Raw genomic sequence first — 18589 nt, 5'->3', positions numbered from 1 at the left:
CAGACTTTACAAATTAATTAAATTTTAATTGTTAAAAAAACAAATTACAGGGGCGCCTGGGTGGCTCAGTGGGTTAAGCCGCTGCCTTCGGCTCAGGTCATGATCTCAGGGTCCTGGGATCGAGTCCTGCATCGGGCTCTCTGCTCAGCAGGGAGCCTGCTTCCCTCTCTCTCTCTGCCTGCCTCTCCATCTACTTGTGATTTCTCTCTGTCAAATAAATACATAAAATCTTTAAAAACAAAACAAAACAAAACAAATTACATTTGTAGTATATGAACAATGAAAAATCAAAAATGAAAATCTCCCTCCCTCTTTCCCTTCTAGGGGTAACTACTACTATGATTTGTCTGTCTTTCAGGGCTTACAGATCACTGTTTATATTATTAGTGCATTTTGGATAGGTGTTATTACTATATGTATTGTTCTGCAATTTTTTAAACTTAATATATTCTGTACATTTTTCTATTCTTAAAAATTAGTGTATTCTTTTTAATGGGCAGTCGTTATTTTAAATAAATTGAAATGGGAAACAAGGCTCCTTGGCAATTCTGCAACTTAAGAAAATCCTATATTTGATGTATTTAAAATACTTTTCTTGATGTGATATACTTATCAACATGTTTGATAAGCTGCTTATAAATGATCCTGCTAGATGGCATTCTACCTACCAGTATGAGATAGGAAAAGATAAGGTATGCTACAGGTTATAAAAGCAGATTTCACAAGACTATGTATAGTATAATTCCAGTTCGGTAGAAGGTTTGTACATGCACGGAAAGCAGTCTAGCAGCCTAGGCACTACAATGCTAACAGCTGTCATCACAGGATGGTTTTTTTCCCTGATACAGTTTTCTGCATTTCCTTTTCTTCCTTCCTTCTTCCGTCTGTTCATTCATTCATTCATTCTTTCTTTCTTTTTCTTTCAAGATTGGGTGGGCAGAGGGAGAGGGAGAGAATCTCAAGCAGAGTCCCAACTATGTGGGGCTTGATCTCACCACCCTGAGATCATGACCTGGCCGAAACCAAGAGCCAGATGTCTAAACAACTGTGTACCCAGGTGCCTGGTTTTCTCTATTTTCAATGATGAACTTCCCATTGCTTTTTAAAAAGTAAATGTAGTATTAAAATGCACTGCATCTGATAAAAGTTAATGTCCAAAATCTACAGAAACTAATCCCGTCTGAATTAGCTTTCACTCTATTGCCACACCCCAGAGTAAAAGAGCAGAAATACCAGGCCCTTCATTGATTTTATTAATTTGAGGATTTAGGTGTGAGTTCCCTCATTAAGACAAAGTAATCTTTAGCAGAGTTGATCAGGAAATGAGACAAAAATCAGGAAAACATATTCCTTTATTACATATATGAAATATAAAAAAATTAACAGAGCAATATATATATATATATATATATATATTTGCAAGTCCACAGGACCTCAGGAAAAAAAAATATGTTCTGTATGTGAAGTTAATCTTATGGCACTGTGGCTTAGTTTTGTATATTCAAGTACAGAAGAAACTGTATGTATTGTGGTTGTGCACAGGTACAGAAGATGGCTAATAAGGAAAACTGTTATTTGGTGAACTATGACATACATTGTGTCAAAAAAATGAGTAAATACAATGGCCATATACTGTTAATAAAGATAAGGAGGAAGCTGTTTCAACATTCAGGTTTAAATACTAAACACAAAAATAAACACAAATTCTGTGTCTACAATAATTTTTGCCGTGTATACACGTGCATTGCAAATAAATGAGTTTTAAAAATTTAAAGTCCATTTCCTCTTCACACAAGCATATTGCTACACTTAAGATTTCTTCTTCCTCTTATTTTAAAGTCTCATCTTGTTTTTTAAAAAATTTTTCATCACGGCTGGTATCTGGGGAGTCTAACCTATAGCTGAGACTTCATATGCAAACATGTTCTCCTTTTAGGTTTTTTCCAAGTGTTCAGAGCTATAACATACAACTTCCTTTTGTCCACACATAGTGGCAGTGTTTCTGTTTCAGTAGGTTTTCTTACTCACCCTCTATTTTTCTTTCTGTCCAACATGATCTTCAAACTTTTCCAACACAAGTGGTAGGTAGTAAAGTGCTTTATACAAGGAAATACTATATACATGTGGGGAGGTTCCATTTAACACTCCGCAGACCAAAGTTCACACACATCACACAAAAGGCTCTTTTTTAAGAAAAACCTTTTTTTTGATAGTAGGGTTGGGGAGTCCTTAAAACATCCTTGATTACTTTAAGTAGCACAAATATAAGTAACATATCTGAAGCTGGAAGGAGTCCTTGTTAGATGTACTGCTTTTAATGGATTACTGCTAAATATCATACTGCTATTAAAAATACCCTTAATAGTTACGAATTACAGAATCAGTCCCATTAAAGGCAGATATCAGTGGAGGATTTTTCATTTGTCTTTATGATGCAAACTGTATTTAAATCTGGCCCCCCAAGAGACAGGTTAGACTAGGCCCATGCATTGGAATATTTCTATATATTTTGGCACTTTAAAAATTCCAGTTTTGTTTTTGAGGTCTCCTTTCCATTAAGTTTGTGTTTCCTACATAGAGAAGTGCCATTATGTGCGCTATACCAGCTCTATACCTTTGTTGCTACTTGCACTCTCTTTTTAAAATATCCATGACTTTTCTTCCAAGGGATGGCTTCCAGTGCTGGACAAAACTTTTCATATTCACGACTAGTTTGCCTGTTCTTACATCTTCATGTCCTGCCACAAGGTACTCCAAACCTAAAAGAGAACAAAGTTAGGGGCCATATAATATCATAATTTATGGAAGGGGAGAGATGTGACTTCGGTGGCTTTATATGCGCTGAAATAGGATCACAGGGAGTGACAGCTGGCTCTTGATAAACTTTTACAGTGTGATAAGTGGCTTACATGTATTATTTCATTTATTTATTTATTAAAAAGATTTATTTATTTATTTGACAGATCACAAGTAGGCAGAGAGGCAGGCAGAGAGAGAGGAAGGGAAGCAGGCTCCCTGACAAGCACAGAGCCCAATGCGGGGCTCTATCCCAGGACCCTGGGATCATGACCTGAGCCGGAGGCAGAGGCTTTAACCCACTGAGCCATCCAGGCACCCCTGTATTATTTCATTTAATCTTGAAAATAACCCTATGAAGTAGGTATTACTGTTTTCTTGTTTCACAAATAGGGAAACTAAGGCTCGGCAAGATTCAAAACTTATTCAGTGTCTACAAGTGAATAGCAGCACTCTGACATAAGCTCAGGTCTGTCGAGCTGTAGAATTTTTACTCTCTACTGTTACCACTCTCTATGGTAAAGAAGTGAGGATTCTATGGTACTTAGCATACTGCTATAAAGTGGTATTTCTTGGAAACTCACCATGTGTAGAAGTGCATATTTTTTTTTTAAAGATTTTATTTATTTATTTGACAGAGAGAAATTACAAGTAGATGGAGAGGCAGGCAGAGAGAGAGAGAGAGAGAGGGAAGCAGGCTCCCTGCTGAGCAGAGAGCCCGATGCGGGACTCGATCCCAGGACCCTGAGATCATGACCTGAGCCGAAGGCAGCGGCTTAACCCACTGAGCCACCCAGGCACCCCTAGAAGTGCATATTAAGGAGGATTTTATAAAAGTGAAACAACCATTTGGGAAAACATATTGGAAGAAAGTTATAAATAATGCAAAGTAACACATACATCCTATAGAAAGTCAGTGAGTTTTTGGAATACAGGATGTTTGTTTGTCATATTAAAAAAAAATGAAACTTCACCAGATCTTTATAATTCAAAATTCATTTTAAGGCTTCAAATAAAAATTTTTGGCTAATGTACAGAATAATCAAAGGACAGTCTCATTACTTATTAATCTCCTTCAGTTGGTGTTTGTTATAATATCAATATTGGTATTTTGAAACAATTTTCTTCAATATTATAGGATAAGCAAATAAGTAATTATGTTTATAAAAGAAAACTTTCCAAGATAAAGAGACATATACTTTAAAACTTAAGAGAAAATAATAGATGTTAAAATTAAACTGAAAGTATTAATTTAAACTCATGGCTTTATATGTATATATATAAATTAATATATATTAATAAAATAAAAATAAAACATAACATATATATGTATATATATATGTTGTTGTTGTTGTTCATCCACTGAAACGACCTGGAAAAAAGGCATCCCAATACCAATAAACACCTATAATAGACATGTTGCGGTCTCTAATTAAACAGAGCTCACTAAAAACAAAACAAAACAGAACAAGGCTTCTTGCAGAAATGCTACTACAGGTCCAGGACAGGAAGATACAAGGTAGCATGGGGCATCTTACTGTGCTAAAAATCGAGGAAGCTCTCAAAGATTAATGGGGATCATTGTAAAAGGGCAAGGGAGCTAGCAAGAAAGGTTACAACTTGCTAAAGCTGTGATAATTTGAGCATCCAGGAACATAATGATTGTATCTATCGAAACATACCGAATCAACAAAAATCCGTAATCCCAAAATGATACTCGAAAAAGCTTAATTCGGAGAAAAACTAGTTTGTTATCTTTTGAAACAACTGTTAAAATCATCCCTTACTTTGAAAGGTAAGCATTTTGGGAATTATAAGGGAAGAATTTAGTTTTTATCTTGCCTTTACAATAGAAAACATATTGAACGGTAACCTATAGCCCAGCTTGAAAAAGAAAGTCCCCTTACAGAATAATGTCAGCTAGTAAATGAGGAGAATCAGGAAAACATTGTTTCTCAAGCTCTAATGAAATTACTGATTTAGGAAGGATTACCTGTTGGTGGTAACATCATTACATCAATGGCCACTGGGAAACCGGATGTTTGTATCATGACCAAGTAACACCACACACGTTATTTTTTAGTCTCAAAAGGAAAAAACGAAACTGCCCAATGGAGGGATCAGACTGTCATCACTCTAACCCCAGGGTCAAGTTTAGCAACGCTGAAGGTGGATTATCCAGGTCCTATGCATCTTCTGATATGATTTAACATGAAGTACCTACCCAGCATTATCTCTAATGGATTCTAGTCAAAATGTTTATCTTGAATCTGTCAAGATTTTCCTTAGAGATTACAAGAAACATAGGAAGTAGAGGGACAAGCTAAAGGACACCACGAGGGGGCACCTGGGTGGCTCAGTGGGTTAAGCCTCTGCCTTTGGCCCAGGTCATGATCTCAGGTTCCTGGGATCCAGCCCCGCACTGGGCTCTCTGCTCAGCAGGGAGCCTGCTTCCCCCTCTCTCTCTGCTTGCCTGTCTGCCTGCTTGCGAACTCTGTCTCTCTCTCTCTCTCTCTCTGTGTCAAATAAATAAATAAAATCTTAAAAAAAAAAAAAAGATAAATGACACCACGAGAAACTAACCAGATAAATATAGAAGGTAAAATAATCTACAGAACACTTGGCCTGGATTCTTCAACACTAACATTTCTTCAACAATAATTAAGAAAGGAACTGTGCTTGAATAAAAGAGACTTAAAAGACTTAAAAACCAGATATAATGTGTGATCCTGGATTGAACACTGACGAGGATAAACCAGTTCTAAAGGACATTTGGGACCAGCTAGGAAATTGGAATATGGTCTGAGTATTAGGATATATGAAAATAAACTATAATTGAAGGCAATGATCACTAACTAAATAAAGTAGGCTGCAGAATGGAGCATACTATCATTTTATTTTGGTTAAAAAGTACAATATATACATACACAGAGAAAGGCCTTGAAGGATTTGCACTAAGCTATTAACAGAGAGAAGCCCTGGAGGTAAGAAATGTGAAGTTTTAAATTTTCCTCTAAATTTTTATAATGTATATGTGTATAGCTTCTATAGTGAGAGGGTTTTTAAGAGATTATTAAAAGAAATAGCTATAATGGTGTTTTCAAAAAAAAAAAAAAAGAATAAAAGGGAAAATAATGGTAGAGATTTTAATTAACACCGGAGAGCACAAATGTAAGATGGACCATAAGGTATTTAAATTATTTGAAGAGTAACCTTCACATCTGCATGAAAAAGAATCCCAATGTTTAATTAATAGACTAATTAAATATAAGGATCTTGATATTGTTTGTAGCATACAAAGTAATAAAATCCTCATATAAAAATACAACAAATAATTTTTAGGAAACTTCATTGTTAAGTTTAGTATTTTAAATGAATTTACTTTGAAACTATAAAAAGAACACATCCTATAGGAGTTTGCCACTAATTTAAAGTGTGAATATATATTGAACTATAGAAATGATACTGTGTGAATCCACTAATTAGGGAGCAGCATGATGCCAAAAATTAGCTTGGGAAACAATGTTATCTGTTGTATCACTTACTAGCATTTACTTTTTACTTTCCTATTTTTTTGCTTTCGACATCTACTTTACTACCTGTTTAAGGGCACAAAGTTTGTTTCCATAGAAAAGGGAAATGTAATAGTTTAGTGCTAGTCTTGATATTCTAAATTGATTGACGAATGAGTAAATGTATGTAGGAATGTAGGAATGAATGAATTTCCAGGGTTGCCAATTAGATTGTTCCTGTTCAAAAAGTAGCAGAGGAAGCTAGTTGGCATGTAAGGTTTCCGAATTTTCTTATCAGCTTTCTTTGGCTTTAGCTATTGAACTTGTAAAAATGGGAAAACAAAGTGAAATGAAAGAGTGTCTGGTTTTGCTTTAGCAGGTTCCCGTCTTTTCTTCAAAGTGAGTAAACATGTTTTTAAGGATTCTTTGAATAATTGCACTTATGTTTTCAATTGTGATGAACTCAGTTGATTCTTTGACTCTAGCAGAAATATAGTTCACATCCTGGAGGGTGGCTCAGATGCCCAAAGCTTTTTCTTTTTTTTTTTTTCACTGTCTTACTAAAAACTGGGCAGATTATTTTTTCTTTTTTCAAGATAGTAGAAAGTGCTTCTAAGCACTAAGCACCTAAGAAGAGCCTCTACACACAGATTATTGGGAAGTAGAACTTAAATTAAGGAATCTTCATTTCTTATGTTCAAAATCTAAGATTCTGATTACTTCATTTGTTCTTCAGAAACATATTTATTATTTAAAACATGGTTTCCTTTTCCTTATTAAAATTCAAATGAATTTTAAAAATATTAAAATGGATATAAGATATGGATATAAATGGATATAAAAGGATGTAAGAGATTAGTCAACAGTCAAAAATCCAAGAGTTTTATATTTTAGGTTGTTTAGGTTGGGGGGAATATTTCATTGATAGTTTCGTTTTTTTTCTTTGTCACTCAGTTATCTCTTTCAGTTATTAATCAAAGACCACAGTGACTTCTTATGAACATAACTGGGATTCCCTGGACTTTTATTTAAAAGGAATTAGATACAAAACATAAATTATGCACCTGTATTAGCAATGCAATTAAGACACAAATGGCAACTACATGAAGTGGGAAATACAGAGGATTTTTAAAAATATAGCTTTTTTAAGACTTTATTTGTCAGAGAGAGGGGGGAAAGAGAGAAAGAAAATGCAAGCACAAGCAGAAGAAGGAGGCGGAGGGAGAAGTAGGCTCTCCACTGAGCAGGGAGCTCCACAGGGGGGTCAGTCTCTGGACTCCACGATCATAGGCAGATGCTTAATGGACTGAGCCACTCAGGTGTCCCCCCAAATATGCTTGTTTTAATAGAACTTATTATCTGGGTACTATGTTATTATTTAGGTACTAGTGGTAAGTCCTAGAGATGCTATGATCAAATATCTAAATCCCATCCTCAAATTTAATGAAGGAGACAGAAATAAGCAGCTTATGACACAGTATGAAAGTTTACTTCTAGAGTGTAAAGCTTAAGAATCGCACACTAACTCACTGGCTCTTCCACTATAATTACATTTAAAGATGCAAATTCCCTTAATTTCAAGATTCTCTAAGATTCTACAATGGTTTGTTGTTGTTGTTGTTGTTTTAATTTCTGCTGTTTCTAATTTGAAGCCAGAATGATTGTTTAATGAAAAACAAAATGATGAGAATTTGAGAGTTGTTTTCTATCCAGGAGACACAGATGCTTCTCATGCAATTGTAAAAAATGAATTCAATATTATTTGCACAGATGGAATTTTGCATTTGAATTTCCCCTGGGAGCAAGTTCTACCCAGGGCACCATAATAGGACCTTGCTTTCAGGTGAAGTGTTAGTGGCCTCTAAATTTACGAAAGTGTTTTCTATGCTACTGGCACCTGAAACCAAGCTGAGACTTCTCTTTTAGGACAGAAAATACTATACTGCTGGATTTAAAAATATTTTATTTTCATAGAACATGTGGAAGAGAATAATTTTTTGATGTCAGTTCAAAAAATTCCATTTGGATTTTCCCAGAATTCAGATGGTGAAAAGGAGAGATACTTTTGTTGAGTTTATTTCAGTTGTGGTTTAGCGAATGTTAAGACAAGGAGCAAATCAGCAGAGACAAAGTATTTATCAAGCTAGAAGAGTCTAATGCTTACCAGGATTGAGGATTGGACAAGTGCAACCTCTGTTAGTCCATGATTCTGGATATAATGTTCGTTTTCCTCGTAAAATTTTCAATTTGGTAGATTTTAAAACTTTTTTTATCTTCACATTGACCTCAGCATGAGATCCTTTGTCGTGAGCTGATAAAATCTTTATTTTTAAAACTGTAACAACATAATTCATAACATCAAAATGCATAGAATTTCATATTGCTTTTTGAACTTGGAATGACTTAAGTACGCATCTCAGAGTATAATGGAAAAGTTAATTAATGAAGATGGAAATTTGCTTTAAAAATCATTAAGCTCAACTTGACGAGCACTGAGTAATATGTAGAATTGTTGAATCACTGTATTATACAACAGAAACTAATATAAAACTCTATGTTAACTATATCAGAATTTTAAAAAATCTTAAAAAATCATTAGGAAAAAAAATCATTAGGCTCACTAACTTTTCCATTGGTTTCACTTTATTTATCTATATTAACTATACTCTTCCTTCTTAGACATTTTCAATTGCTGTTTCCCATATCATTATGCTAAGAGATTATCAGCCATTTGCCTACTTCAAACATAGTCCTAGACACATTTAGCTATCAAATCCAAATAGAAAGAAGGTGTATAGGAAGTAGAATGTTTTATATTTAGATTCTGACTATATTTTACTCTGTGGTTCATTGTGTATTTAAGTTACATCAAAGAACAAACAAAATGTTACTGCCAGAATATATTTTATATATTCTAAAGAGATTAAATAATTAAATATTGATTATTTAATCTCCTTCCCTGGATGTAAAATGCAAGCTGACTGGGGTTAGGGTGGCTGTCTTTCCACATGACGGCAGAGCTTCAGTATTCTCTATAACTCACAATTCTATTATGCTCTGCTCTTCCATCTGTGAATTGGATGTGGCTGGGGATTAAGGAGTAGAATAATTTGGGGTGGGGAAGAAAGTACACCTAAGGAACACTGGTTGTAGTGTTCTATATAGTCAGAAGAGTTTTTACGTTCTCAACTATATCTTGATGGAAAATTCTGTGTATTGAGGGAACCCTATACTGGTTGGTCCCAATTCCTGAGAATAGGGTTGTCAAATAATAGCTTTTTTTTTTATAGAACCACCAAATTTTAGACTCTTAATGGGTCTTAAAAGTTCATCTAGTCTTTTTTTTTTTTTAAAGATTTTATTTATTTATTTGACAGAGAGAAATCACAAGTAGATGGAGAGGCAGGCAGAGAGAGAGAGGGAAGCAGGCTCCCTGCGAGGCAGAGAGCCCGATGCGGGACTCGATCCCAGGACCCTGAGATCATGACCTGAGCCGAAGGCAGTGGCTTAACCACTGAGCCACCCAGGCGCCCAAGTTCGTCTAGTCTTGTTTTATGTTTGAGGGAGCAAGTTTTTTTTTTTTTTTTTTGATGGTTTATTAAGACTTTTTTTTTTTCCCAATTTATTTATTTTCAGAAAACAGTATTCATTATTTTGAGGGAGCAAGTTTTAAGAAATTAAGTGAACTTCCCAAATTTGCATGACCAGTCAGTTAGAGGTAGAATTTGGGCTGGAATCCCAATAAGATATACAAATAAATGAAGGGTATGTAGCATAGTGCCCCACTCATGGCTAACGCTCAATGAATGTTTACTATTGTTTTTCTACTAGACTATATACTCAAAGAGAATAGGGACCTCATCTACTCACTATTATAGCTTAATAAGTATTTGCCAAAGAAATAAACAAATGAATCAAGTTTTTTCCCCCCATTAGTAGAATGGGGAGGGAGAAACCATTTTATTCCAAGTCTGTAGGTATATGGCATCTAATAAGAACAAGGTATTTAATTACGTTATTAAGAGTGTCCAAATTTTCTTTTTCTTTTTTTTTTTTTTAAATAAAGATTGGGCTCTCTGCTCAGCAGGCAGACTGCTTCCTCCTCTCTCTCTGCCTGACCAATGTGGGGCTCGATCCCAGGACCCTGAGATCATGATCTGGGCCGAAGGCAGAGGCTTAACCCACTGAGCCACACAGGCATCCCAAGTGTTTTCCTAGGCAGAAAAGAATACAGTTGTATTAAAAGATGCCAGTGCAGTTGTTTGTAAATTTAGAGAGCTACTAAATATATGTAATATTCAAAACTAGTTGATATTTCCACTAACCTGACTACATTTGAACTAAATTGTCTTTTTTTTTTTTTGCTTTTGATAGCAAATACCATTTTCTCTAAACTAACTTTTCTTTATTGAGCACTACACATTTCAAAAATTTTCTTCTATTATTTAGCCAAGTTGTCAGGTGAAAGGAAGGAAATATGTATGTAATTTTAGATAAGATTTATGAGGTTTTTAACATTTACTTTTTTATCTTTTATGAGATTAAATACAATGTTATCAAGAACCTAAACACTTGGTTTCAGAAATCATGACTTAAAATTTTCTCTTCATTGAAATGTGTCTTTCAGGCAGTATGAATTATGGAACAATAAAAAGCCTTAGATAATAGTCAGGAATATGTTGGCAAGATAAGGCATCTAAGTTGCTTTAATAGTAAACATAAAGCCATTTAGAATTTGAAGATAGTAACAGTCTTTACTTCGGGCAATGACATTTTCCTTTATCTATATTTTCCTGGTATTTGAAAGGTACAGGAGTCTAGAATATACAGAGAGGGCTGGGAAGAGGCTTGGATAGGCAGCTAAGCTCAGTGCTTCCCAAATATATATCCTCTTTCTTCCCCCTACCAGTTACTGAGGATATAGTGTGTGCTAGATATTATCCTGTCTGCTTTTCAAAAATCCCATTTTATAGGACAGGTGGCATCATCCCTATTTTACAGATGAAAAAGTCCGGAGAGGTTAAGTTACCCATGCAATAGACCAGAAGTCAAACCCATATAGGTCTGAATCCAAAATAGTGTTTGAACTGATTTTTCTTAGTATTACTACATGTTAACTGGCACAGATTACTACTCAAAACTCGTATTACTACGTGAAACTGGCACAGGAATCATTTTAGTGGCCAGAGACTTCCCTTTTAGATTATAACACAAAAAGCATCCATAAGAAAAGATTATGGATCATGGTTTTTCACTTTTTGTTATTTGCTCTTTTCCTTTATAGTAAGATGGCCTTGCCTTTGCTCAACCAGCTTCCTGCCCTCACCAGAACAATCAACACCATCTTTATTAAGTATTATTATATAAGACTAATGCTTTGATATATTGAGAATGCCATAGACTAAGCTTCCCAATTCGTAAAAATACTCTTTGTACCTGGTTTGAATAGATTATTAGAAGCATTCAAGGGCTTCAGACTTACCATATGAATATTTCATCCCACAGAATGCCTTGGAGTTTCCTAACACCTGTTCTTTACATTCACATTTACCTACAGAAAATAAATGAAAAATGGTGTTAGTTATTTAGAAATGAAGAAGAGAAAAAAAAAACCAGCAAGTAATCCCAGGTATCATAACTCATTTTTTAAACTGAAGTATAATTAACATACAGTGTTATCTTAGTTTTCGGTATTAGGTTGTAGAACTCTTTAAGGCTTGAGTGATTCATCCAGCATAATCCATAAATACTAAGAAACGATAAAAAGTCATTCAAACAAAGTAGAGTCACTTTCTAAATTGAATTTGTTACCATTCAATAAGGTATTGACTTAAGAAAAATAGAAGTAGGAATAAGGGTATATTTTAATGCTTATAATTGATGTTATGACAGATATAGTCCAGTATTAAGATTTCATGCTAATGGAAAAGAACAACTGAATAGACAAACTAGAGGAAAGACAACTGTCTTTTTACAATTAATGTTCACCACAGCAAAAGTCAAATATAGTGAAATAATTGAGCAAGTCCTTTGAAAGTAATGCCATCCAATTTAAAAGTATTTATTGAGCACCTATTATGTGCAGGACATGATGCTATATACTTCAGAATATATAAAGATGAACAATAAACAATTCTTGTCTGAAGGCTTATAATTCAGCAAGGTGAATAAAGCAAGTGTACACACAGTGATAAGTGTTCTAAGACGGGTTCGATATGCTTCGGTGGGAGGGCCATATCTTGGGAAGATGGGAAAAGGCTACATGGCCAAAGACGGTTTTGAAATGGACTCTGAAGAATAGGTAGGGTGCTTTCTCCCAACAGTTTAAATAATGCATGACAGTTATTTTGTGTCAGACATTTGCCAGGCCCTGTGGAAGACTTTCAAAATACCTTTGACAGAGTCTACATATGGCATTCTCATTGATTTATCTGCTTCCTCTCTAAACTGTGATCCTTGATGATGACAGTTATGACTTATTTATCTTTATATTCCTAGAACCCAGAAGGGGTAGAATTTCCCTTCTTACTTACTTAATAATTCGATATAATTTTATCATCCCTCTCCTTCTGCCCTCATGCATTGCATTTTGTAGGCATTGAGGGGCATGGAAGTTGGTAACACTTACTAAGGAGCAGTTACTGTGTGCCAGGCACTATTTTAAGTGTTTTATATTTATTTACTCATCTAAGATTCTAACAGGTAGAGATTTGACAAGAATGTAGAGATAAAAGTGAGGAAATAAATGAAAGAGAGAAGAGCTGAGTGTGTTTATGGAAAAGTCAGTGGTTCTGTTTTCCCTGGATACAGACTGAATTGTGGATAGTAGTAGGTACCATGGAGGACCTTGATTAATAGGCAGTTAAGATCTGAACTTAATTTGTTAGAGAAAGAGTTTTTTTTTTTTAAATTTGAGTAGGGTTCACACACAATGTTACATTAGTTTCAGGTGATTCAACAAGTTATATGTTATACTGTGTCTCCACAAGTGTAGCTATCATCTGTCACCACACAGTGCTGTTACAATACCATTGACTATATTCCCTATGCTATGCCTTTATTCCCATGACTTACTAATTTCATAAATGGAAGCCTGTATTTCCCACTCCCCTTCACCCATTTTCCCCATTGATAAAGGGGAATTTTCAAAGCTTATCAGATTGAAGAAATTACATGAAATAAGACATATACTGTATCAATAGTACTGAAATGGAGAGAAAATGGAAGTAGGGACTAGTTAGAAGCTGATGAAACTGACGACAGCAACAGTAACTGAATTGAGCGCCAACCACAAGCCATAAATTATATAAGGAATGTTATGATCTTGTTTAATATTTATAATAATCTAATGAGATAGACATTATTAACAAATGAAAAAATAAACAGAGATGTTAATTAGTTTGTCCAAGGCAACATAACTAACAAGTAGAAGAGCCAGATTTTTTGCGTGGGTTTGGGAGAATCTGAAGCCCCTGATCTTTCCACTGTACTGTCTTAAGTCAGATAAAATGTGGCTCAGTTGAACTAAAGAGGTGGCTGTAGGTCTAGAGAGGAAGAAATTTTAAGGGAAGCTGCAGACTTAGGGTCTAAAAATCCTGTCAATGGATTGGAAGAGGAAGCCTAAGGTGACTTTGAAGTTTTCCTGTTACCTTGGAGCCAAGGTGACGGAAGATTGAAGTATTACTAATGGAAATAAGGAAGTTAGGAGGAGAGCACTGCAGGGGTGTACAAGTTAAGGCTTTTTGTTGCAATCGTGGTTTAACTTAATTGTTGAAGGGATATGGAGTAGCTCACAGAGAGGAGAAAAAGCTGAAGAACCAGAACTTAGAAAAGGCATGAATCAGGAGAGCTGCGGAGATGTAGGTAGCAGGAGCTGTTGTGCAGCCCCTTTTATGGATTTGCCTTTGGAATCATGAACTGGGATCACTTTCAGATCCTGTCCCTTTCAGCTTAAGATTTAAATTCCCGGGAGAGCACATCTGATTAGCCGGGCCAAAACTGTATTAAATGGAGGGTGGGGAAGTGTGGCTCCCCAGAGCAAAATTGGGTTGAGCTACCACAGAAATAGCAGGAATAAAGAGGAAATGGTTCTGGTTAGGCAAAAACAACAGACGTCTAGTATGAGGAGAATATAATGAATTAGAGTTGCTGACAAAACATCCACGGGGAAATGAGAGTATGATTCTGGTGAGACGAGGCTGGGTAGACATGGTGATGTGGCAAATAGTGACATATTGGCTCTAAGTAAAGCTGCTCTAGAAACTAGAGAATGAGATATGCAAGTGGAAAATCACAGTGGAATTAAATAGTGGGAATGAGAAAACTGAGGTGCTTAAAATTACCTGCCGTGACTTGTTAAATAATATTGCATATAATCTAAACATGGCAGAGAGGGTTACTCATTCAGAAATTGGAGTAACCTAAGTGGATAGCCTGTGGCCTTTGATAATTCCACCAAAGCTGGAGAGTATGGTAACTACCTTGCTAAAAAACCTGATGCAACTCCAAATGGTATATATTATTACTCAACTGATGTTTTTCTTTGTAGTCCTTCAGCCAATTAGAACATACAAAGTTCTGTTATTTGAAGATCTTTTTTGTGGTCGTTTTCCAATACTCCTTTTTCATATGTTAAGAAATCAGACATTGGGGCACCTGGGTGGCTCAGTGAGTTAAGCCACTGCCTTTGGCTCAGGTCATGATCTCAGGGTCCTGGGATCGAGTCCCGCATCAGGCTCTCTGCTCAGCAGGGAGCCTGCTTCCTCCTCTCTCTCTCCCTGCCTCTCTGCCTACTTGTGATCTCTCTCTGTCAAATAAATAAATAAAATCTTAAAAAAAAAAAAAAAGAAATCAGACATTAAATTTTTTTTCATAAAGATTACCATTGTAATCATTTTTTTTAAAAGATTTTATTTATTTGACAGAGAGAGATCAAAAGTAGGCAGAAAGGCAGGCAGAGAGAGAGAGGAGGAAGCAGGCTCCCCAACAAGGAGAGAGCCCGATGCAGGACTCGATGCCAGGATCCTGGGATCATGACCTGAGCCAAAGGCAGAGGCTTTAACCCTCTGAGCCACCCAGGCGCCCCTGTAATCATTTTTTTAAAAGAATTTATTTATGTATGTGAGAGAGAGTGGCGGGGAGGGGCAGAGAGGTTGGAAGAGGAAGAGAGCCTTTTGCGGGGCTCAATTTCATAATTCTGAGATCATGACCTGAGCTGAAACCAAAAGTCTGATGCTTAACCAACTGAGACACTCAGATGCCCCTAAAATTTGTTTTTGAATGAATCTTTGTTGATTAGGCTTTAACCCAGATGTGTTTTCTTAAAGGAAACCTGGAAGGGAAGAAAAGAATACTATTTACAGTTCTGTGGTACTGGTTAAAACCAGATTTCTTGTATAAATTCTGTAGAACTATTTAAAGCCAGTTTTGTTGTACAAGCTCTATGGTATTAATTAAAGCTAGATTTGTTGTACAGGAGGTAAAATTTTACATCCAATGTTCTCTATCTCCTAAGAAGTAGTAGAAGTTAAGGGTATCTTGTTCGTATAGTGCATTATATTTCTAGTTTAGGAAACTTATGGTAGGTAAATAGGTAGGGAGGCACATATACCTGAGAATGAATTATGCTGCTTCAAAAACTGATTACCATTCTTTTTCTTTTGTTTAAAAAAGGTGCCACGAGCACAGCACCATTCTATACCCAATGGGAATACTGATATTTAGCAGGAAACTGAACAATGGCTTCCTCAAACTGGAGCTCTTCCAGATGAATTTCAGAGACTCTCTAGGGGTATTACAGACCTAACACCTGTTGTGGATGTGAGTCTAGAGTGATTCTGATGCCAGCACGTTATGTGCTGAGTTGGTGTGTTGCCAGCTCCCTAGTAACATGATTGGCTTAATGAATGTCCTATGGTCCTAAACACTTGATTTTTACAGATTTGGCTTGGCAGGCAAAGTTGAATAATTATGAAAACCATTGTGTTAGAAAAACAGAAGAAAAGTTTCAAAATGGTTAAAGTTAAAATGACAGAATTCGGACTATTTAGCATTGAGGCCAATGAATGGGAAAGATTTTTCTTTTTCAAATGCTAAAAAAGATAAATATGACTACTTTGTATTCCTTCATCTTTCCCACATTCTAAACCTAAAATGAAACCATTAGGAAAATGATCATAAGATTACGTTAGGTGAAAAAAACCATGACACAGAATTGTAAGTACCAGTGTTTCCCAAATTTGGGTTCTTGATTCTTGAAGAGTTCCTAAGTTTTCTATAAAAGTGTATTAAAATTGTTGTTTCTTACTCTGCCCCAGTGACCCTGGTCTCCTTGCTGACCTCAGGGCTTTTGCGCTTGCTGTTTCTTCTGCCTAAACTCTCCTCCCTCTTTTATCTGTATACCTCTCTCTCTCTCTCTCTTTTTTAGTTTAGTTTAGTGGTTTTTTTTTTTAACCTCATATGTCACCTTCCATAGGATTTCCCTTGATCACTTTTTTTTTTTTAAAGATTTTTATTTATTTGTTTGACACAGAGAGAGAGATCACAAGCAGACAAAGCAGCAGGCACAGAGAGAGTGGGGGAAGCAGGCCCCCCCACACCGAGCAGCGAGCCTGATGCGGGGCTCATTCCCAGGACCCTGAGATCATGACCTGAGCTGAAGGCAGAGGCTTAACCCATTGAGCCACTCAGGTACCTGATCACGTTTTTTATAAAAGTATGCCCCTCCTGGCCACTTATCATCTCCTCCCTGCTTTATTTCTCTATTGTATTAGACAACATGACACTAAATATTTTACTTATTTATTAGTTGTCTTCTAAGAAGAAAAGAAGGTAGGCTCGTTGGAGCCTGGGTTTTTTTTTTTTTTTTTTTAATCTGTTCTGTTCTCTTAATGTATTTACAGTACTGGCATACATTATGGGTATTTGATAAATATTTGTGGGGTAGATGAATGAATTTATAAGAAATCACTAATTAGTGAGAAAATGACAAAATTGGAAATACACAGAGAAAGAGACCTGAATAACGAAGAAAGTGTGAAAAATTACTAAAACTGTTAGTAATCAGAAAAATACAATTTAAAATGGCGAGGTCCCAGGGACGCCTGGGTGGCGCAGTTGGTTGGACGACTGCCTTCAGCTCAGGGCGTGATCCCGGAGTCCCGGGATCGAGTCCCACATCAGGCTCCCAGCTCCATGGGGAGTCTGCTTCGCTCTCTGACCTTCTCCTCGCTCGTGCTCTCTCTCACTGTCTCTCTCTCTCTCAAATAAATAAAATAAAATCTTTAAAAAAAAAAAAAAATGGCGAGGTCCCAGTCCATAATCATCAGATTGGCAAAAGTTGAGAGATTTGGTAATGTTAACTGTAGAAGCCCAAAAATATTAAATGAGTTGAGAATTGCATCAGCATTAGTGAGGTAGAATAGTGCATGGTCCCTTGTGTGTGTTATATAAAAATTTGTTAAACAGGGGCGCCTGGGTGGCTCAGTGAGTTAAGCCTCTGCCTTCAGCTCGGGTCATGATCCCAGGGTCCTGGGATCGAGCCCCGCATCGGGCTCTCTGCTCAGCAGGGAGCCTGCTTCCTCCTCTCTCTCTGTCTGCCTCTCTGCCTGCTTGCCATCTCTCTGTGTCAAATAAATAAATAAAATCTTTAAAAAAATTTTTTGTTAAACAAATACAAAGTATCAGTGAGGATATGAAGCAACAGGATGTCATAATTTGCTGGTAGAATGCAAATCTGTATAACCACTTTGGAGATCTATTTGGCAATATTGGTAAATTTGATAAAAAAGCACACTTGTGACCCAATAGCAGCTGGATTATACCCTAGGAGAAGGATCAACAAACATTTTCTATAAAGGGATAGATAATAAATGTGTTGGGATTTACAGGTTAAGAAACAAAGTTAAAGATACTATGCAGGGGGGCACCTGGGTGGCTCAGGTCTCTGCCTTCGGCTCAGGTCATGATCCCAGGGTTCTGGGATCAAGCCCTGCATCTGGCTCTCTGCTCAGCGGGGAGCCTGCTTCCCCCTCTCTCTCTGCCTGCCTCTCTGCCTACTTGTGATTTCTGTCTGTCAAATAAATAAATAAAATCTTAAAAAAAAAAAGATACTATGCAGGTATTAATATTATTAACTACTTAAATTATAACTATAAACATTAGAGCAGGTATCTTGTGCAGTGTAGACAAACAGTCAGCAGGCCAGATTTGGTCTGAGTGCTAGTTTGCCAGCCCCTGCTCTAGTGAAACTCCTTAAATTCACCAAATCACATTTAAGAGAG

The 18589-nt window shown here is 36.2% G+C and overlaps 1 protein-coding gene across 3 annotated transcripts in view; it reads right to left on the bottom strand.

Moving 5' to 3' along the window:
- Window positions 1-1395: 1395 nt before the first annotated feature.
- Window positions 1396-18589, bottom strand: part of NTN4 (netrin 4) — a 164247-nt gene continuing 147053 nt past the window's right edge. For all 3 annotated transcript variants that reach the window (XM_044226889.1, XM_044226887.1, XM_044226888.1), the window contains 3 exons: window positions 11791-11859; window positions 8473-8643; window positions 1396-2759 (listed from right to left, as the gene is read on the bottom strand). In XM_044226889.1, the coding sequence (XP_044082824.1) occupies window positions 2623-2759; window positions 8473-8643; window positions 11791-11859 (377 nt within the window). In that variant the 3' untranslated portion in view covers window positions 1396-2622. The remainder of the gene's footprint in view (window positions 2760-8472; window positions 8644-11790; window positions 11860-18589) is intronic.

This window comes from Neovison vison, chromosome 12 (genome assembly GCF_020171115.1).
Source record: "Neovison vison isolate M4711 chromosome 12, ASM_NN_V1, whole genome shotgun sequence".
NCBI classification, from domain to species: Eukaryota; Metazoa; Chordata; class Mammalia; order Carnivora; family Mustelidae; genus Neogale; species Neogale vison.
This window is presented reverse-complemented; position numbering and strand designations above follow the sequence as displayed.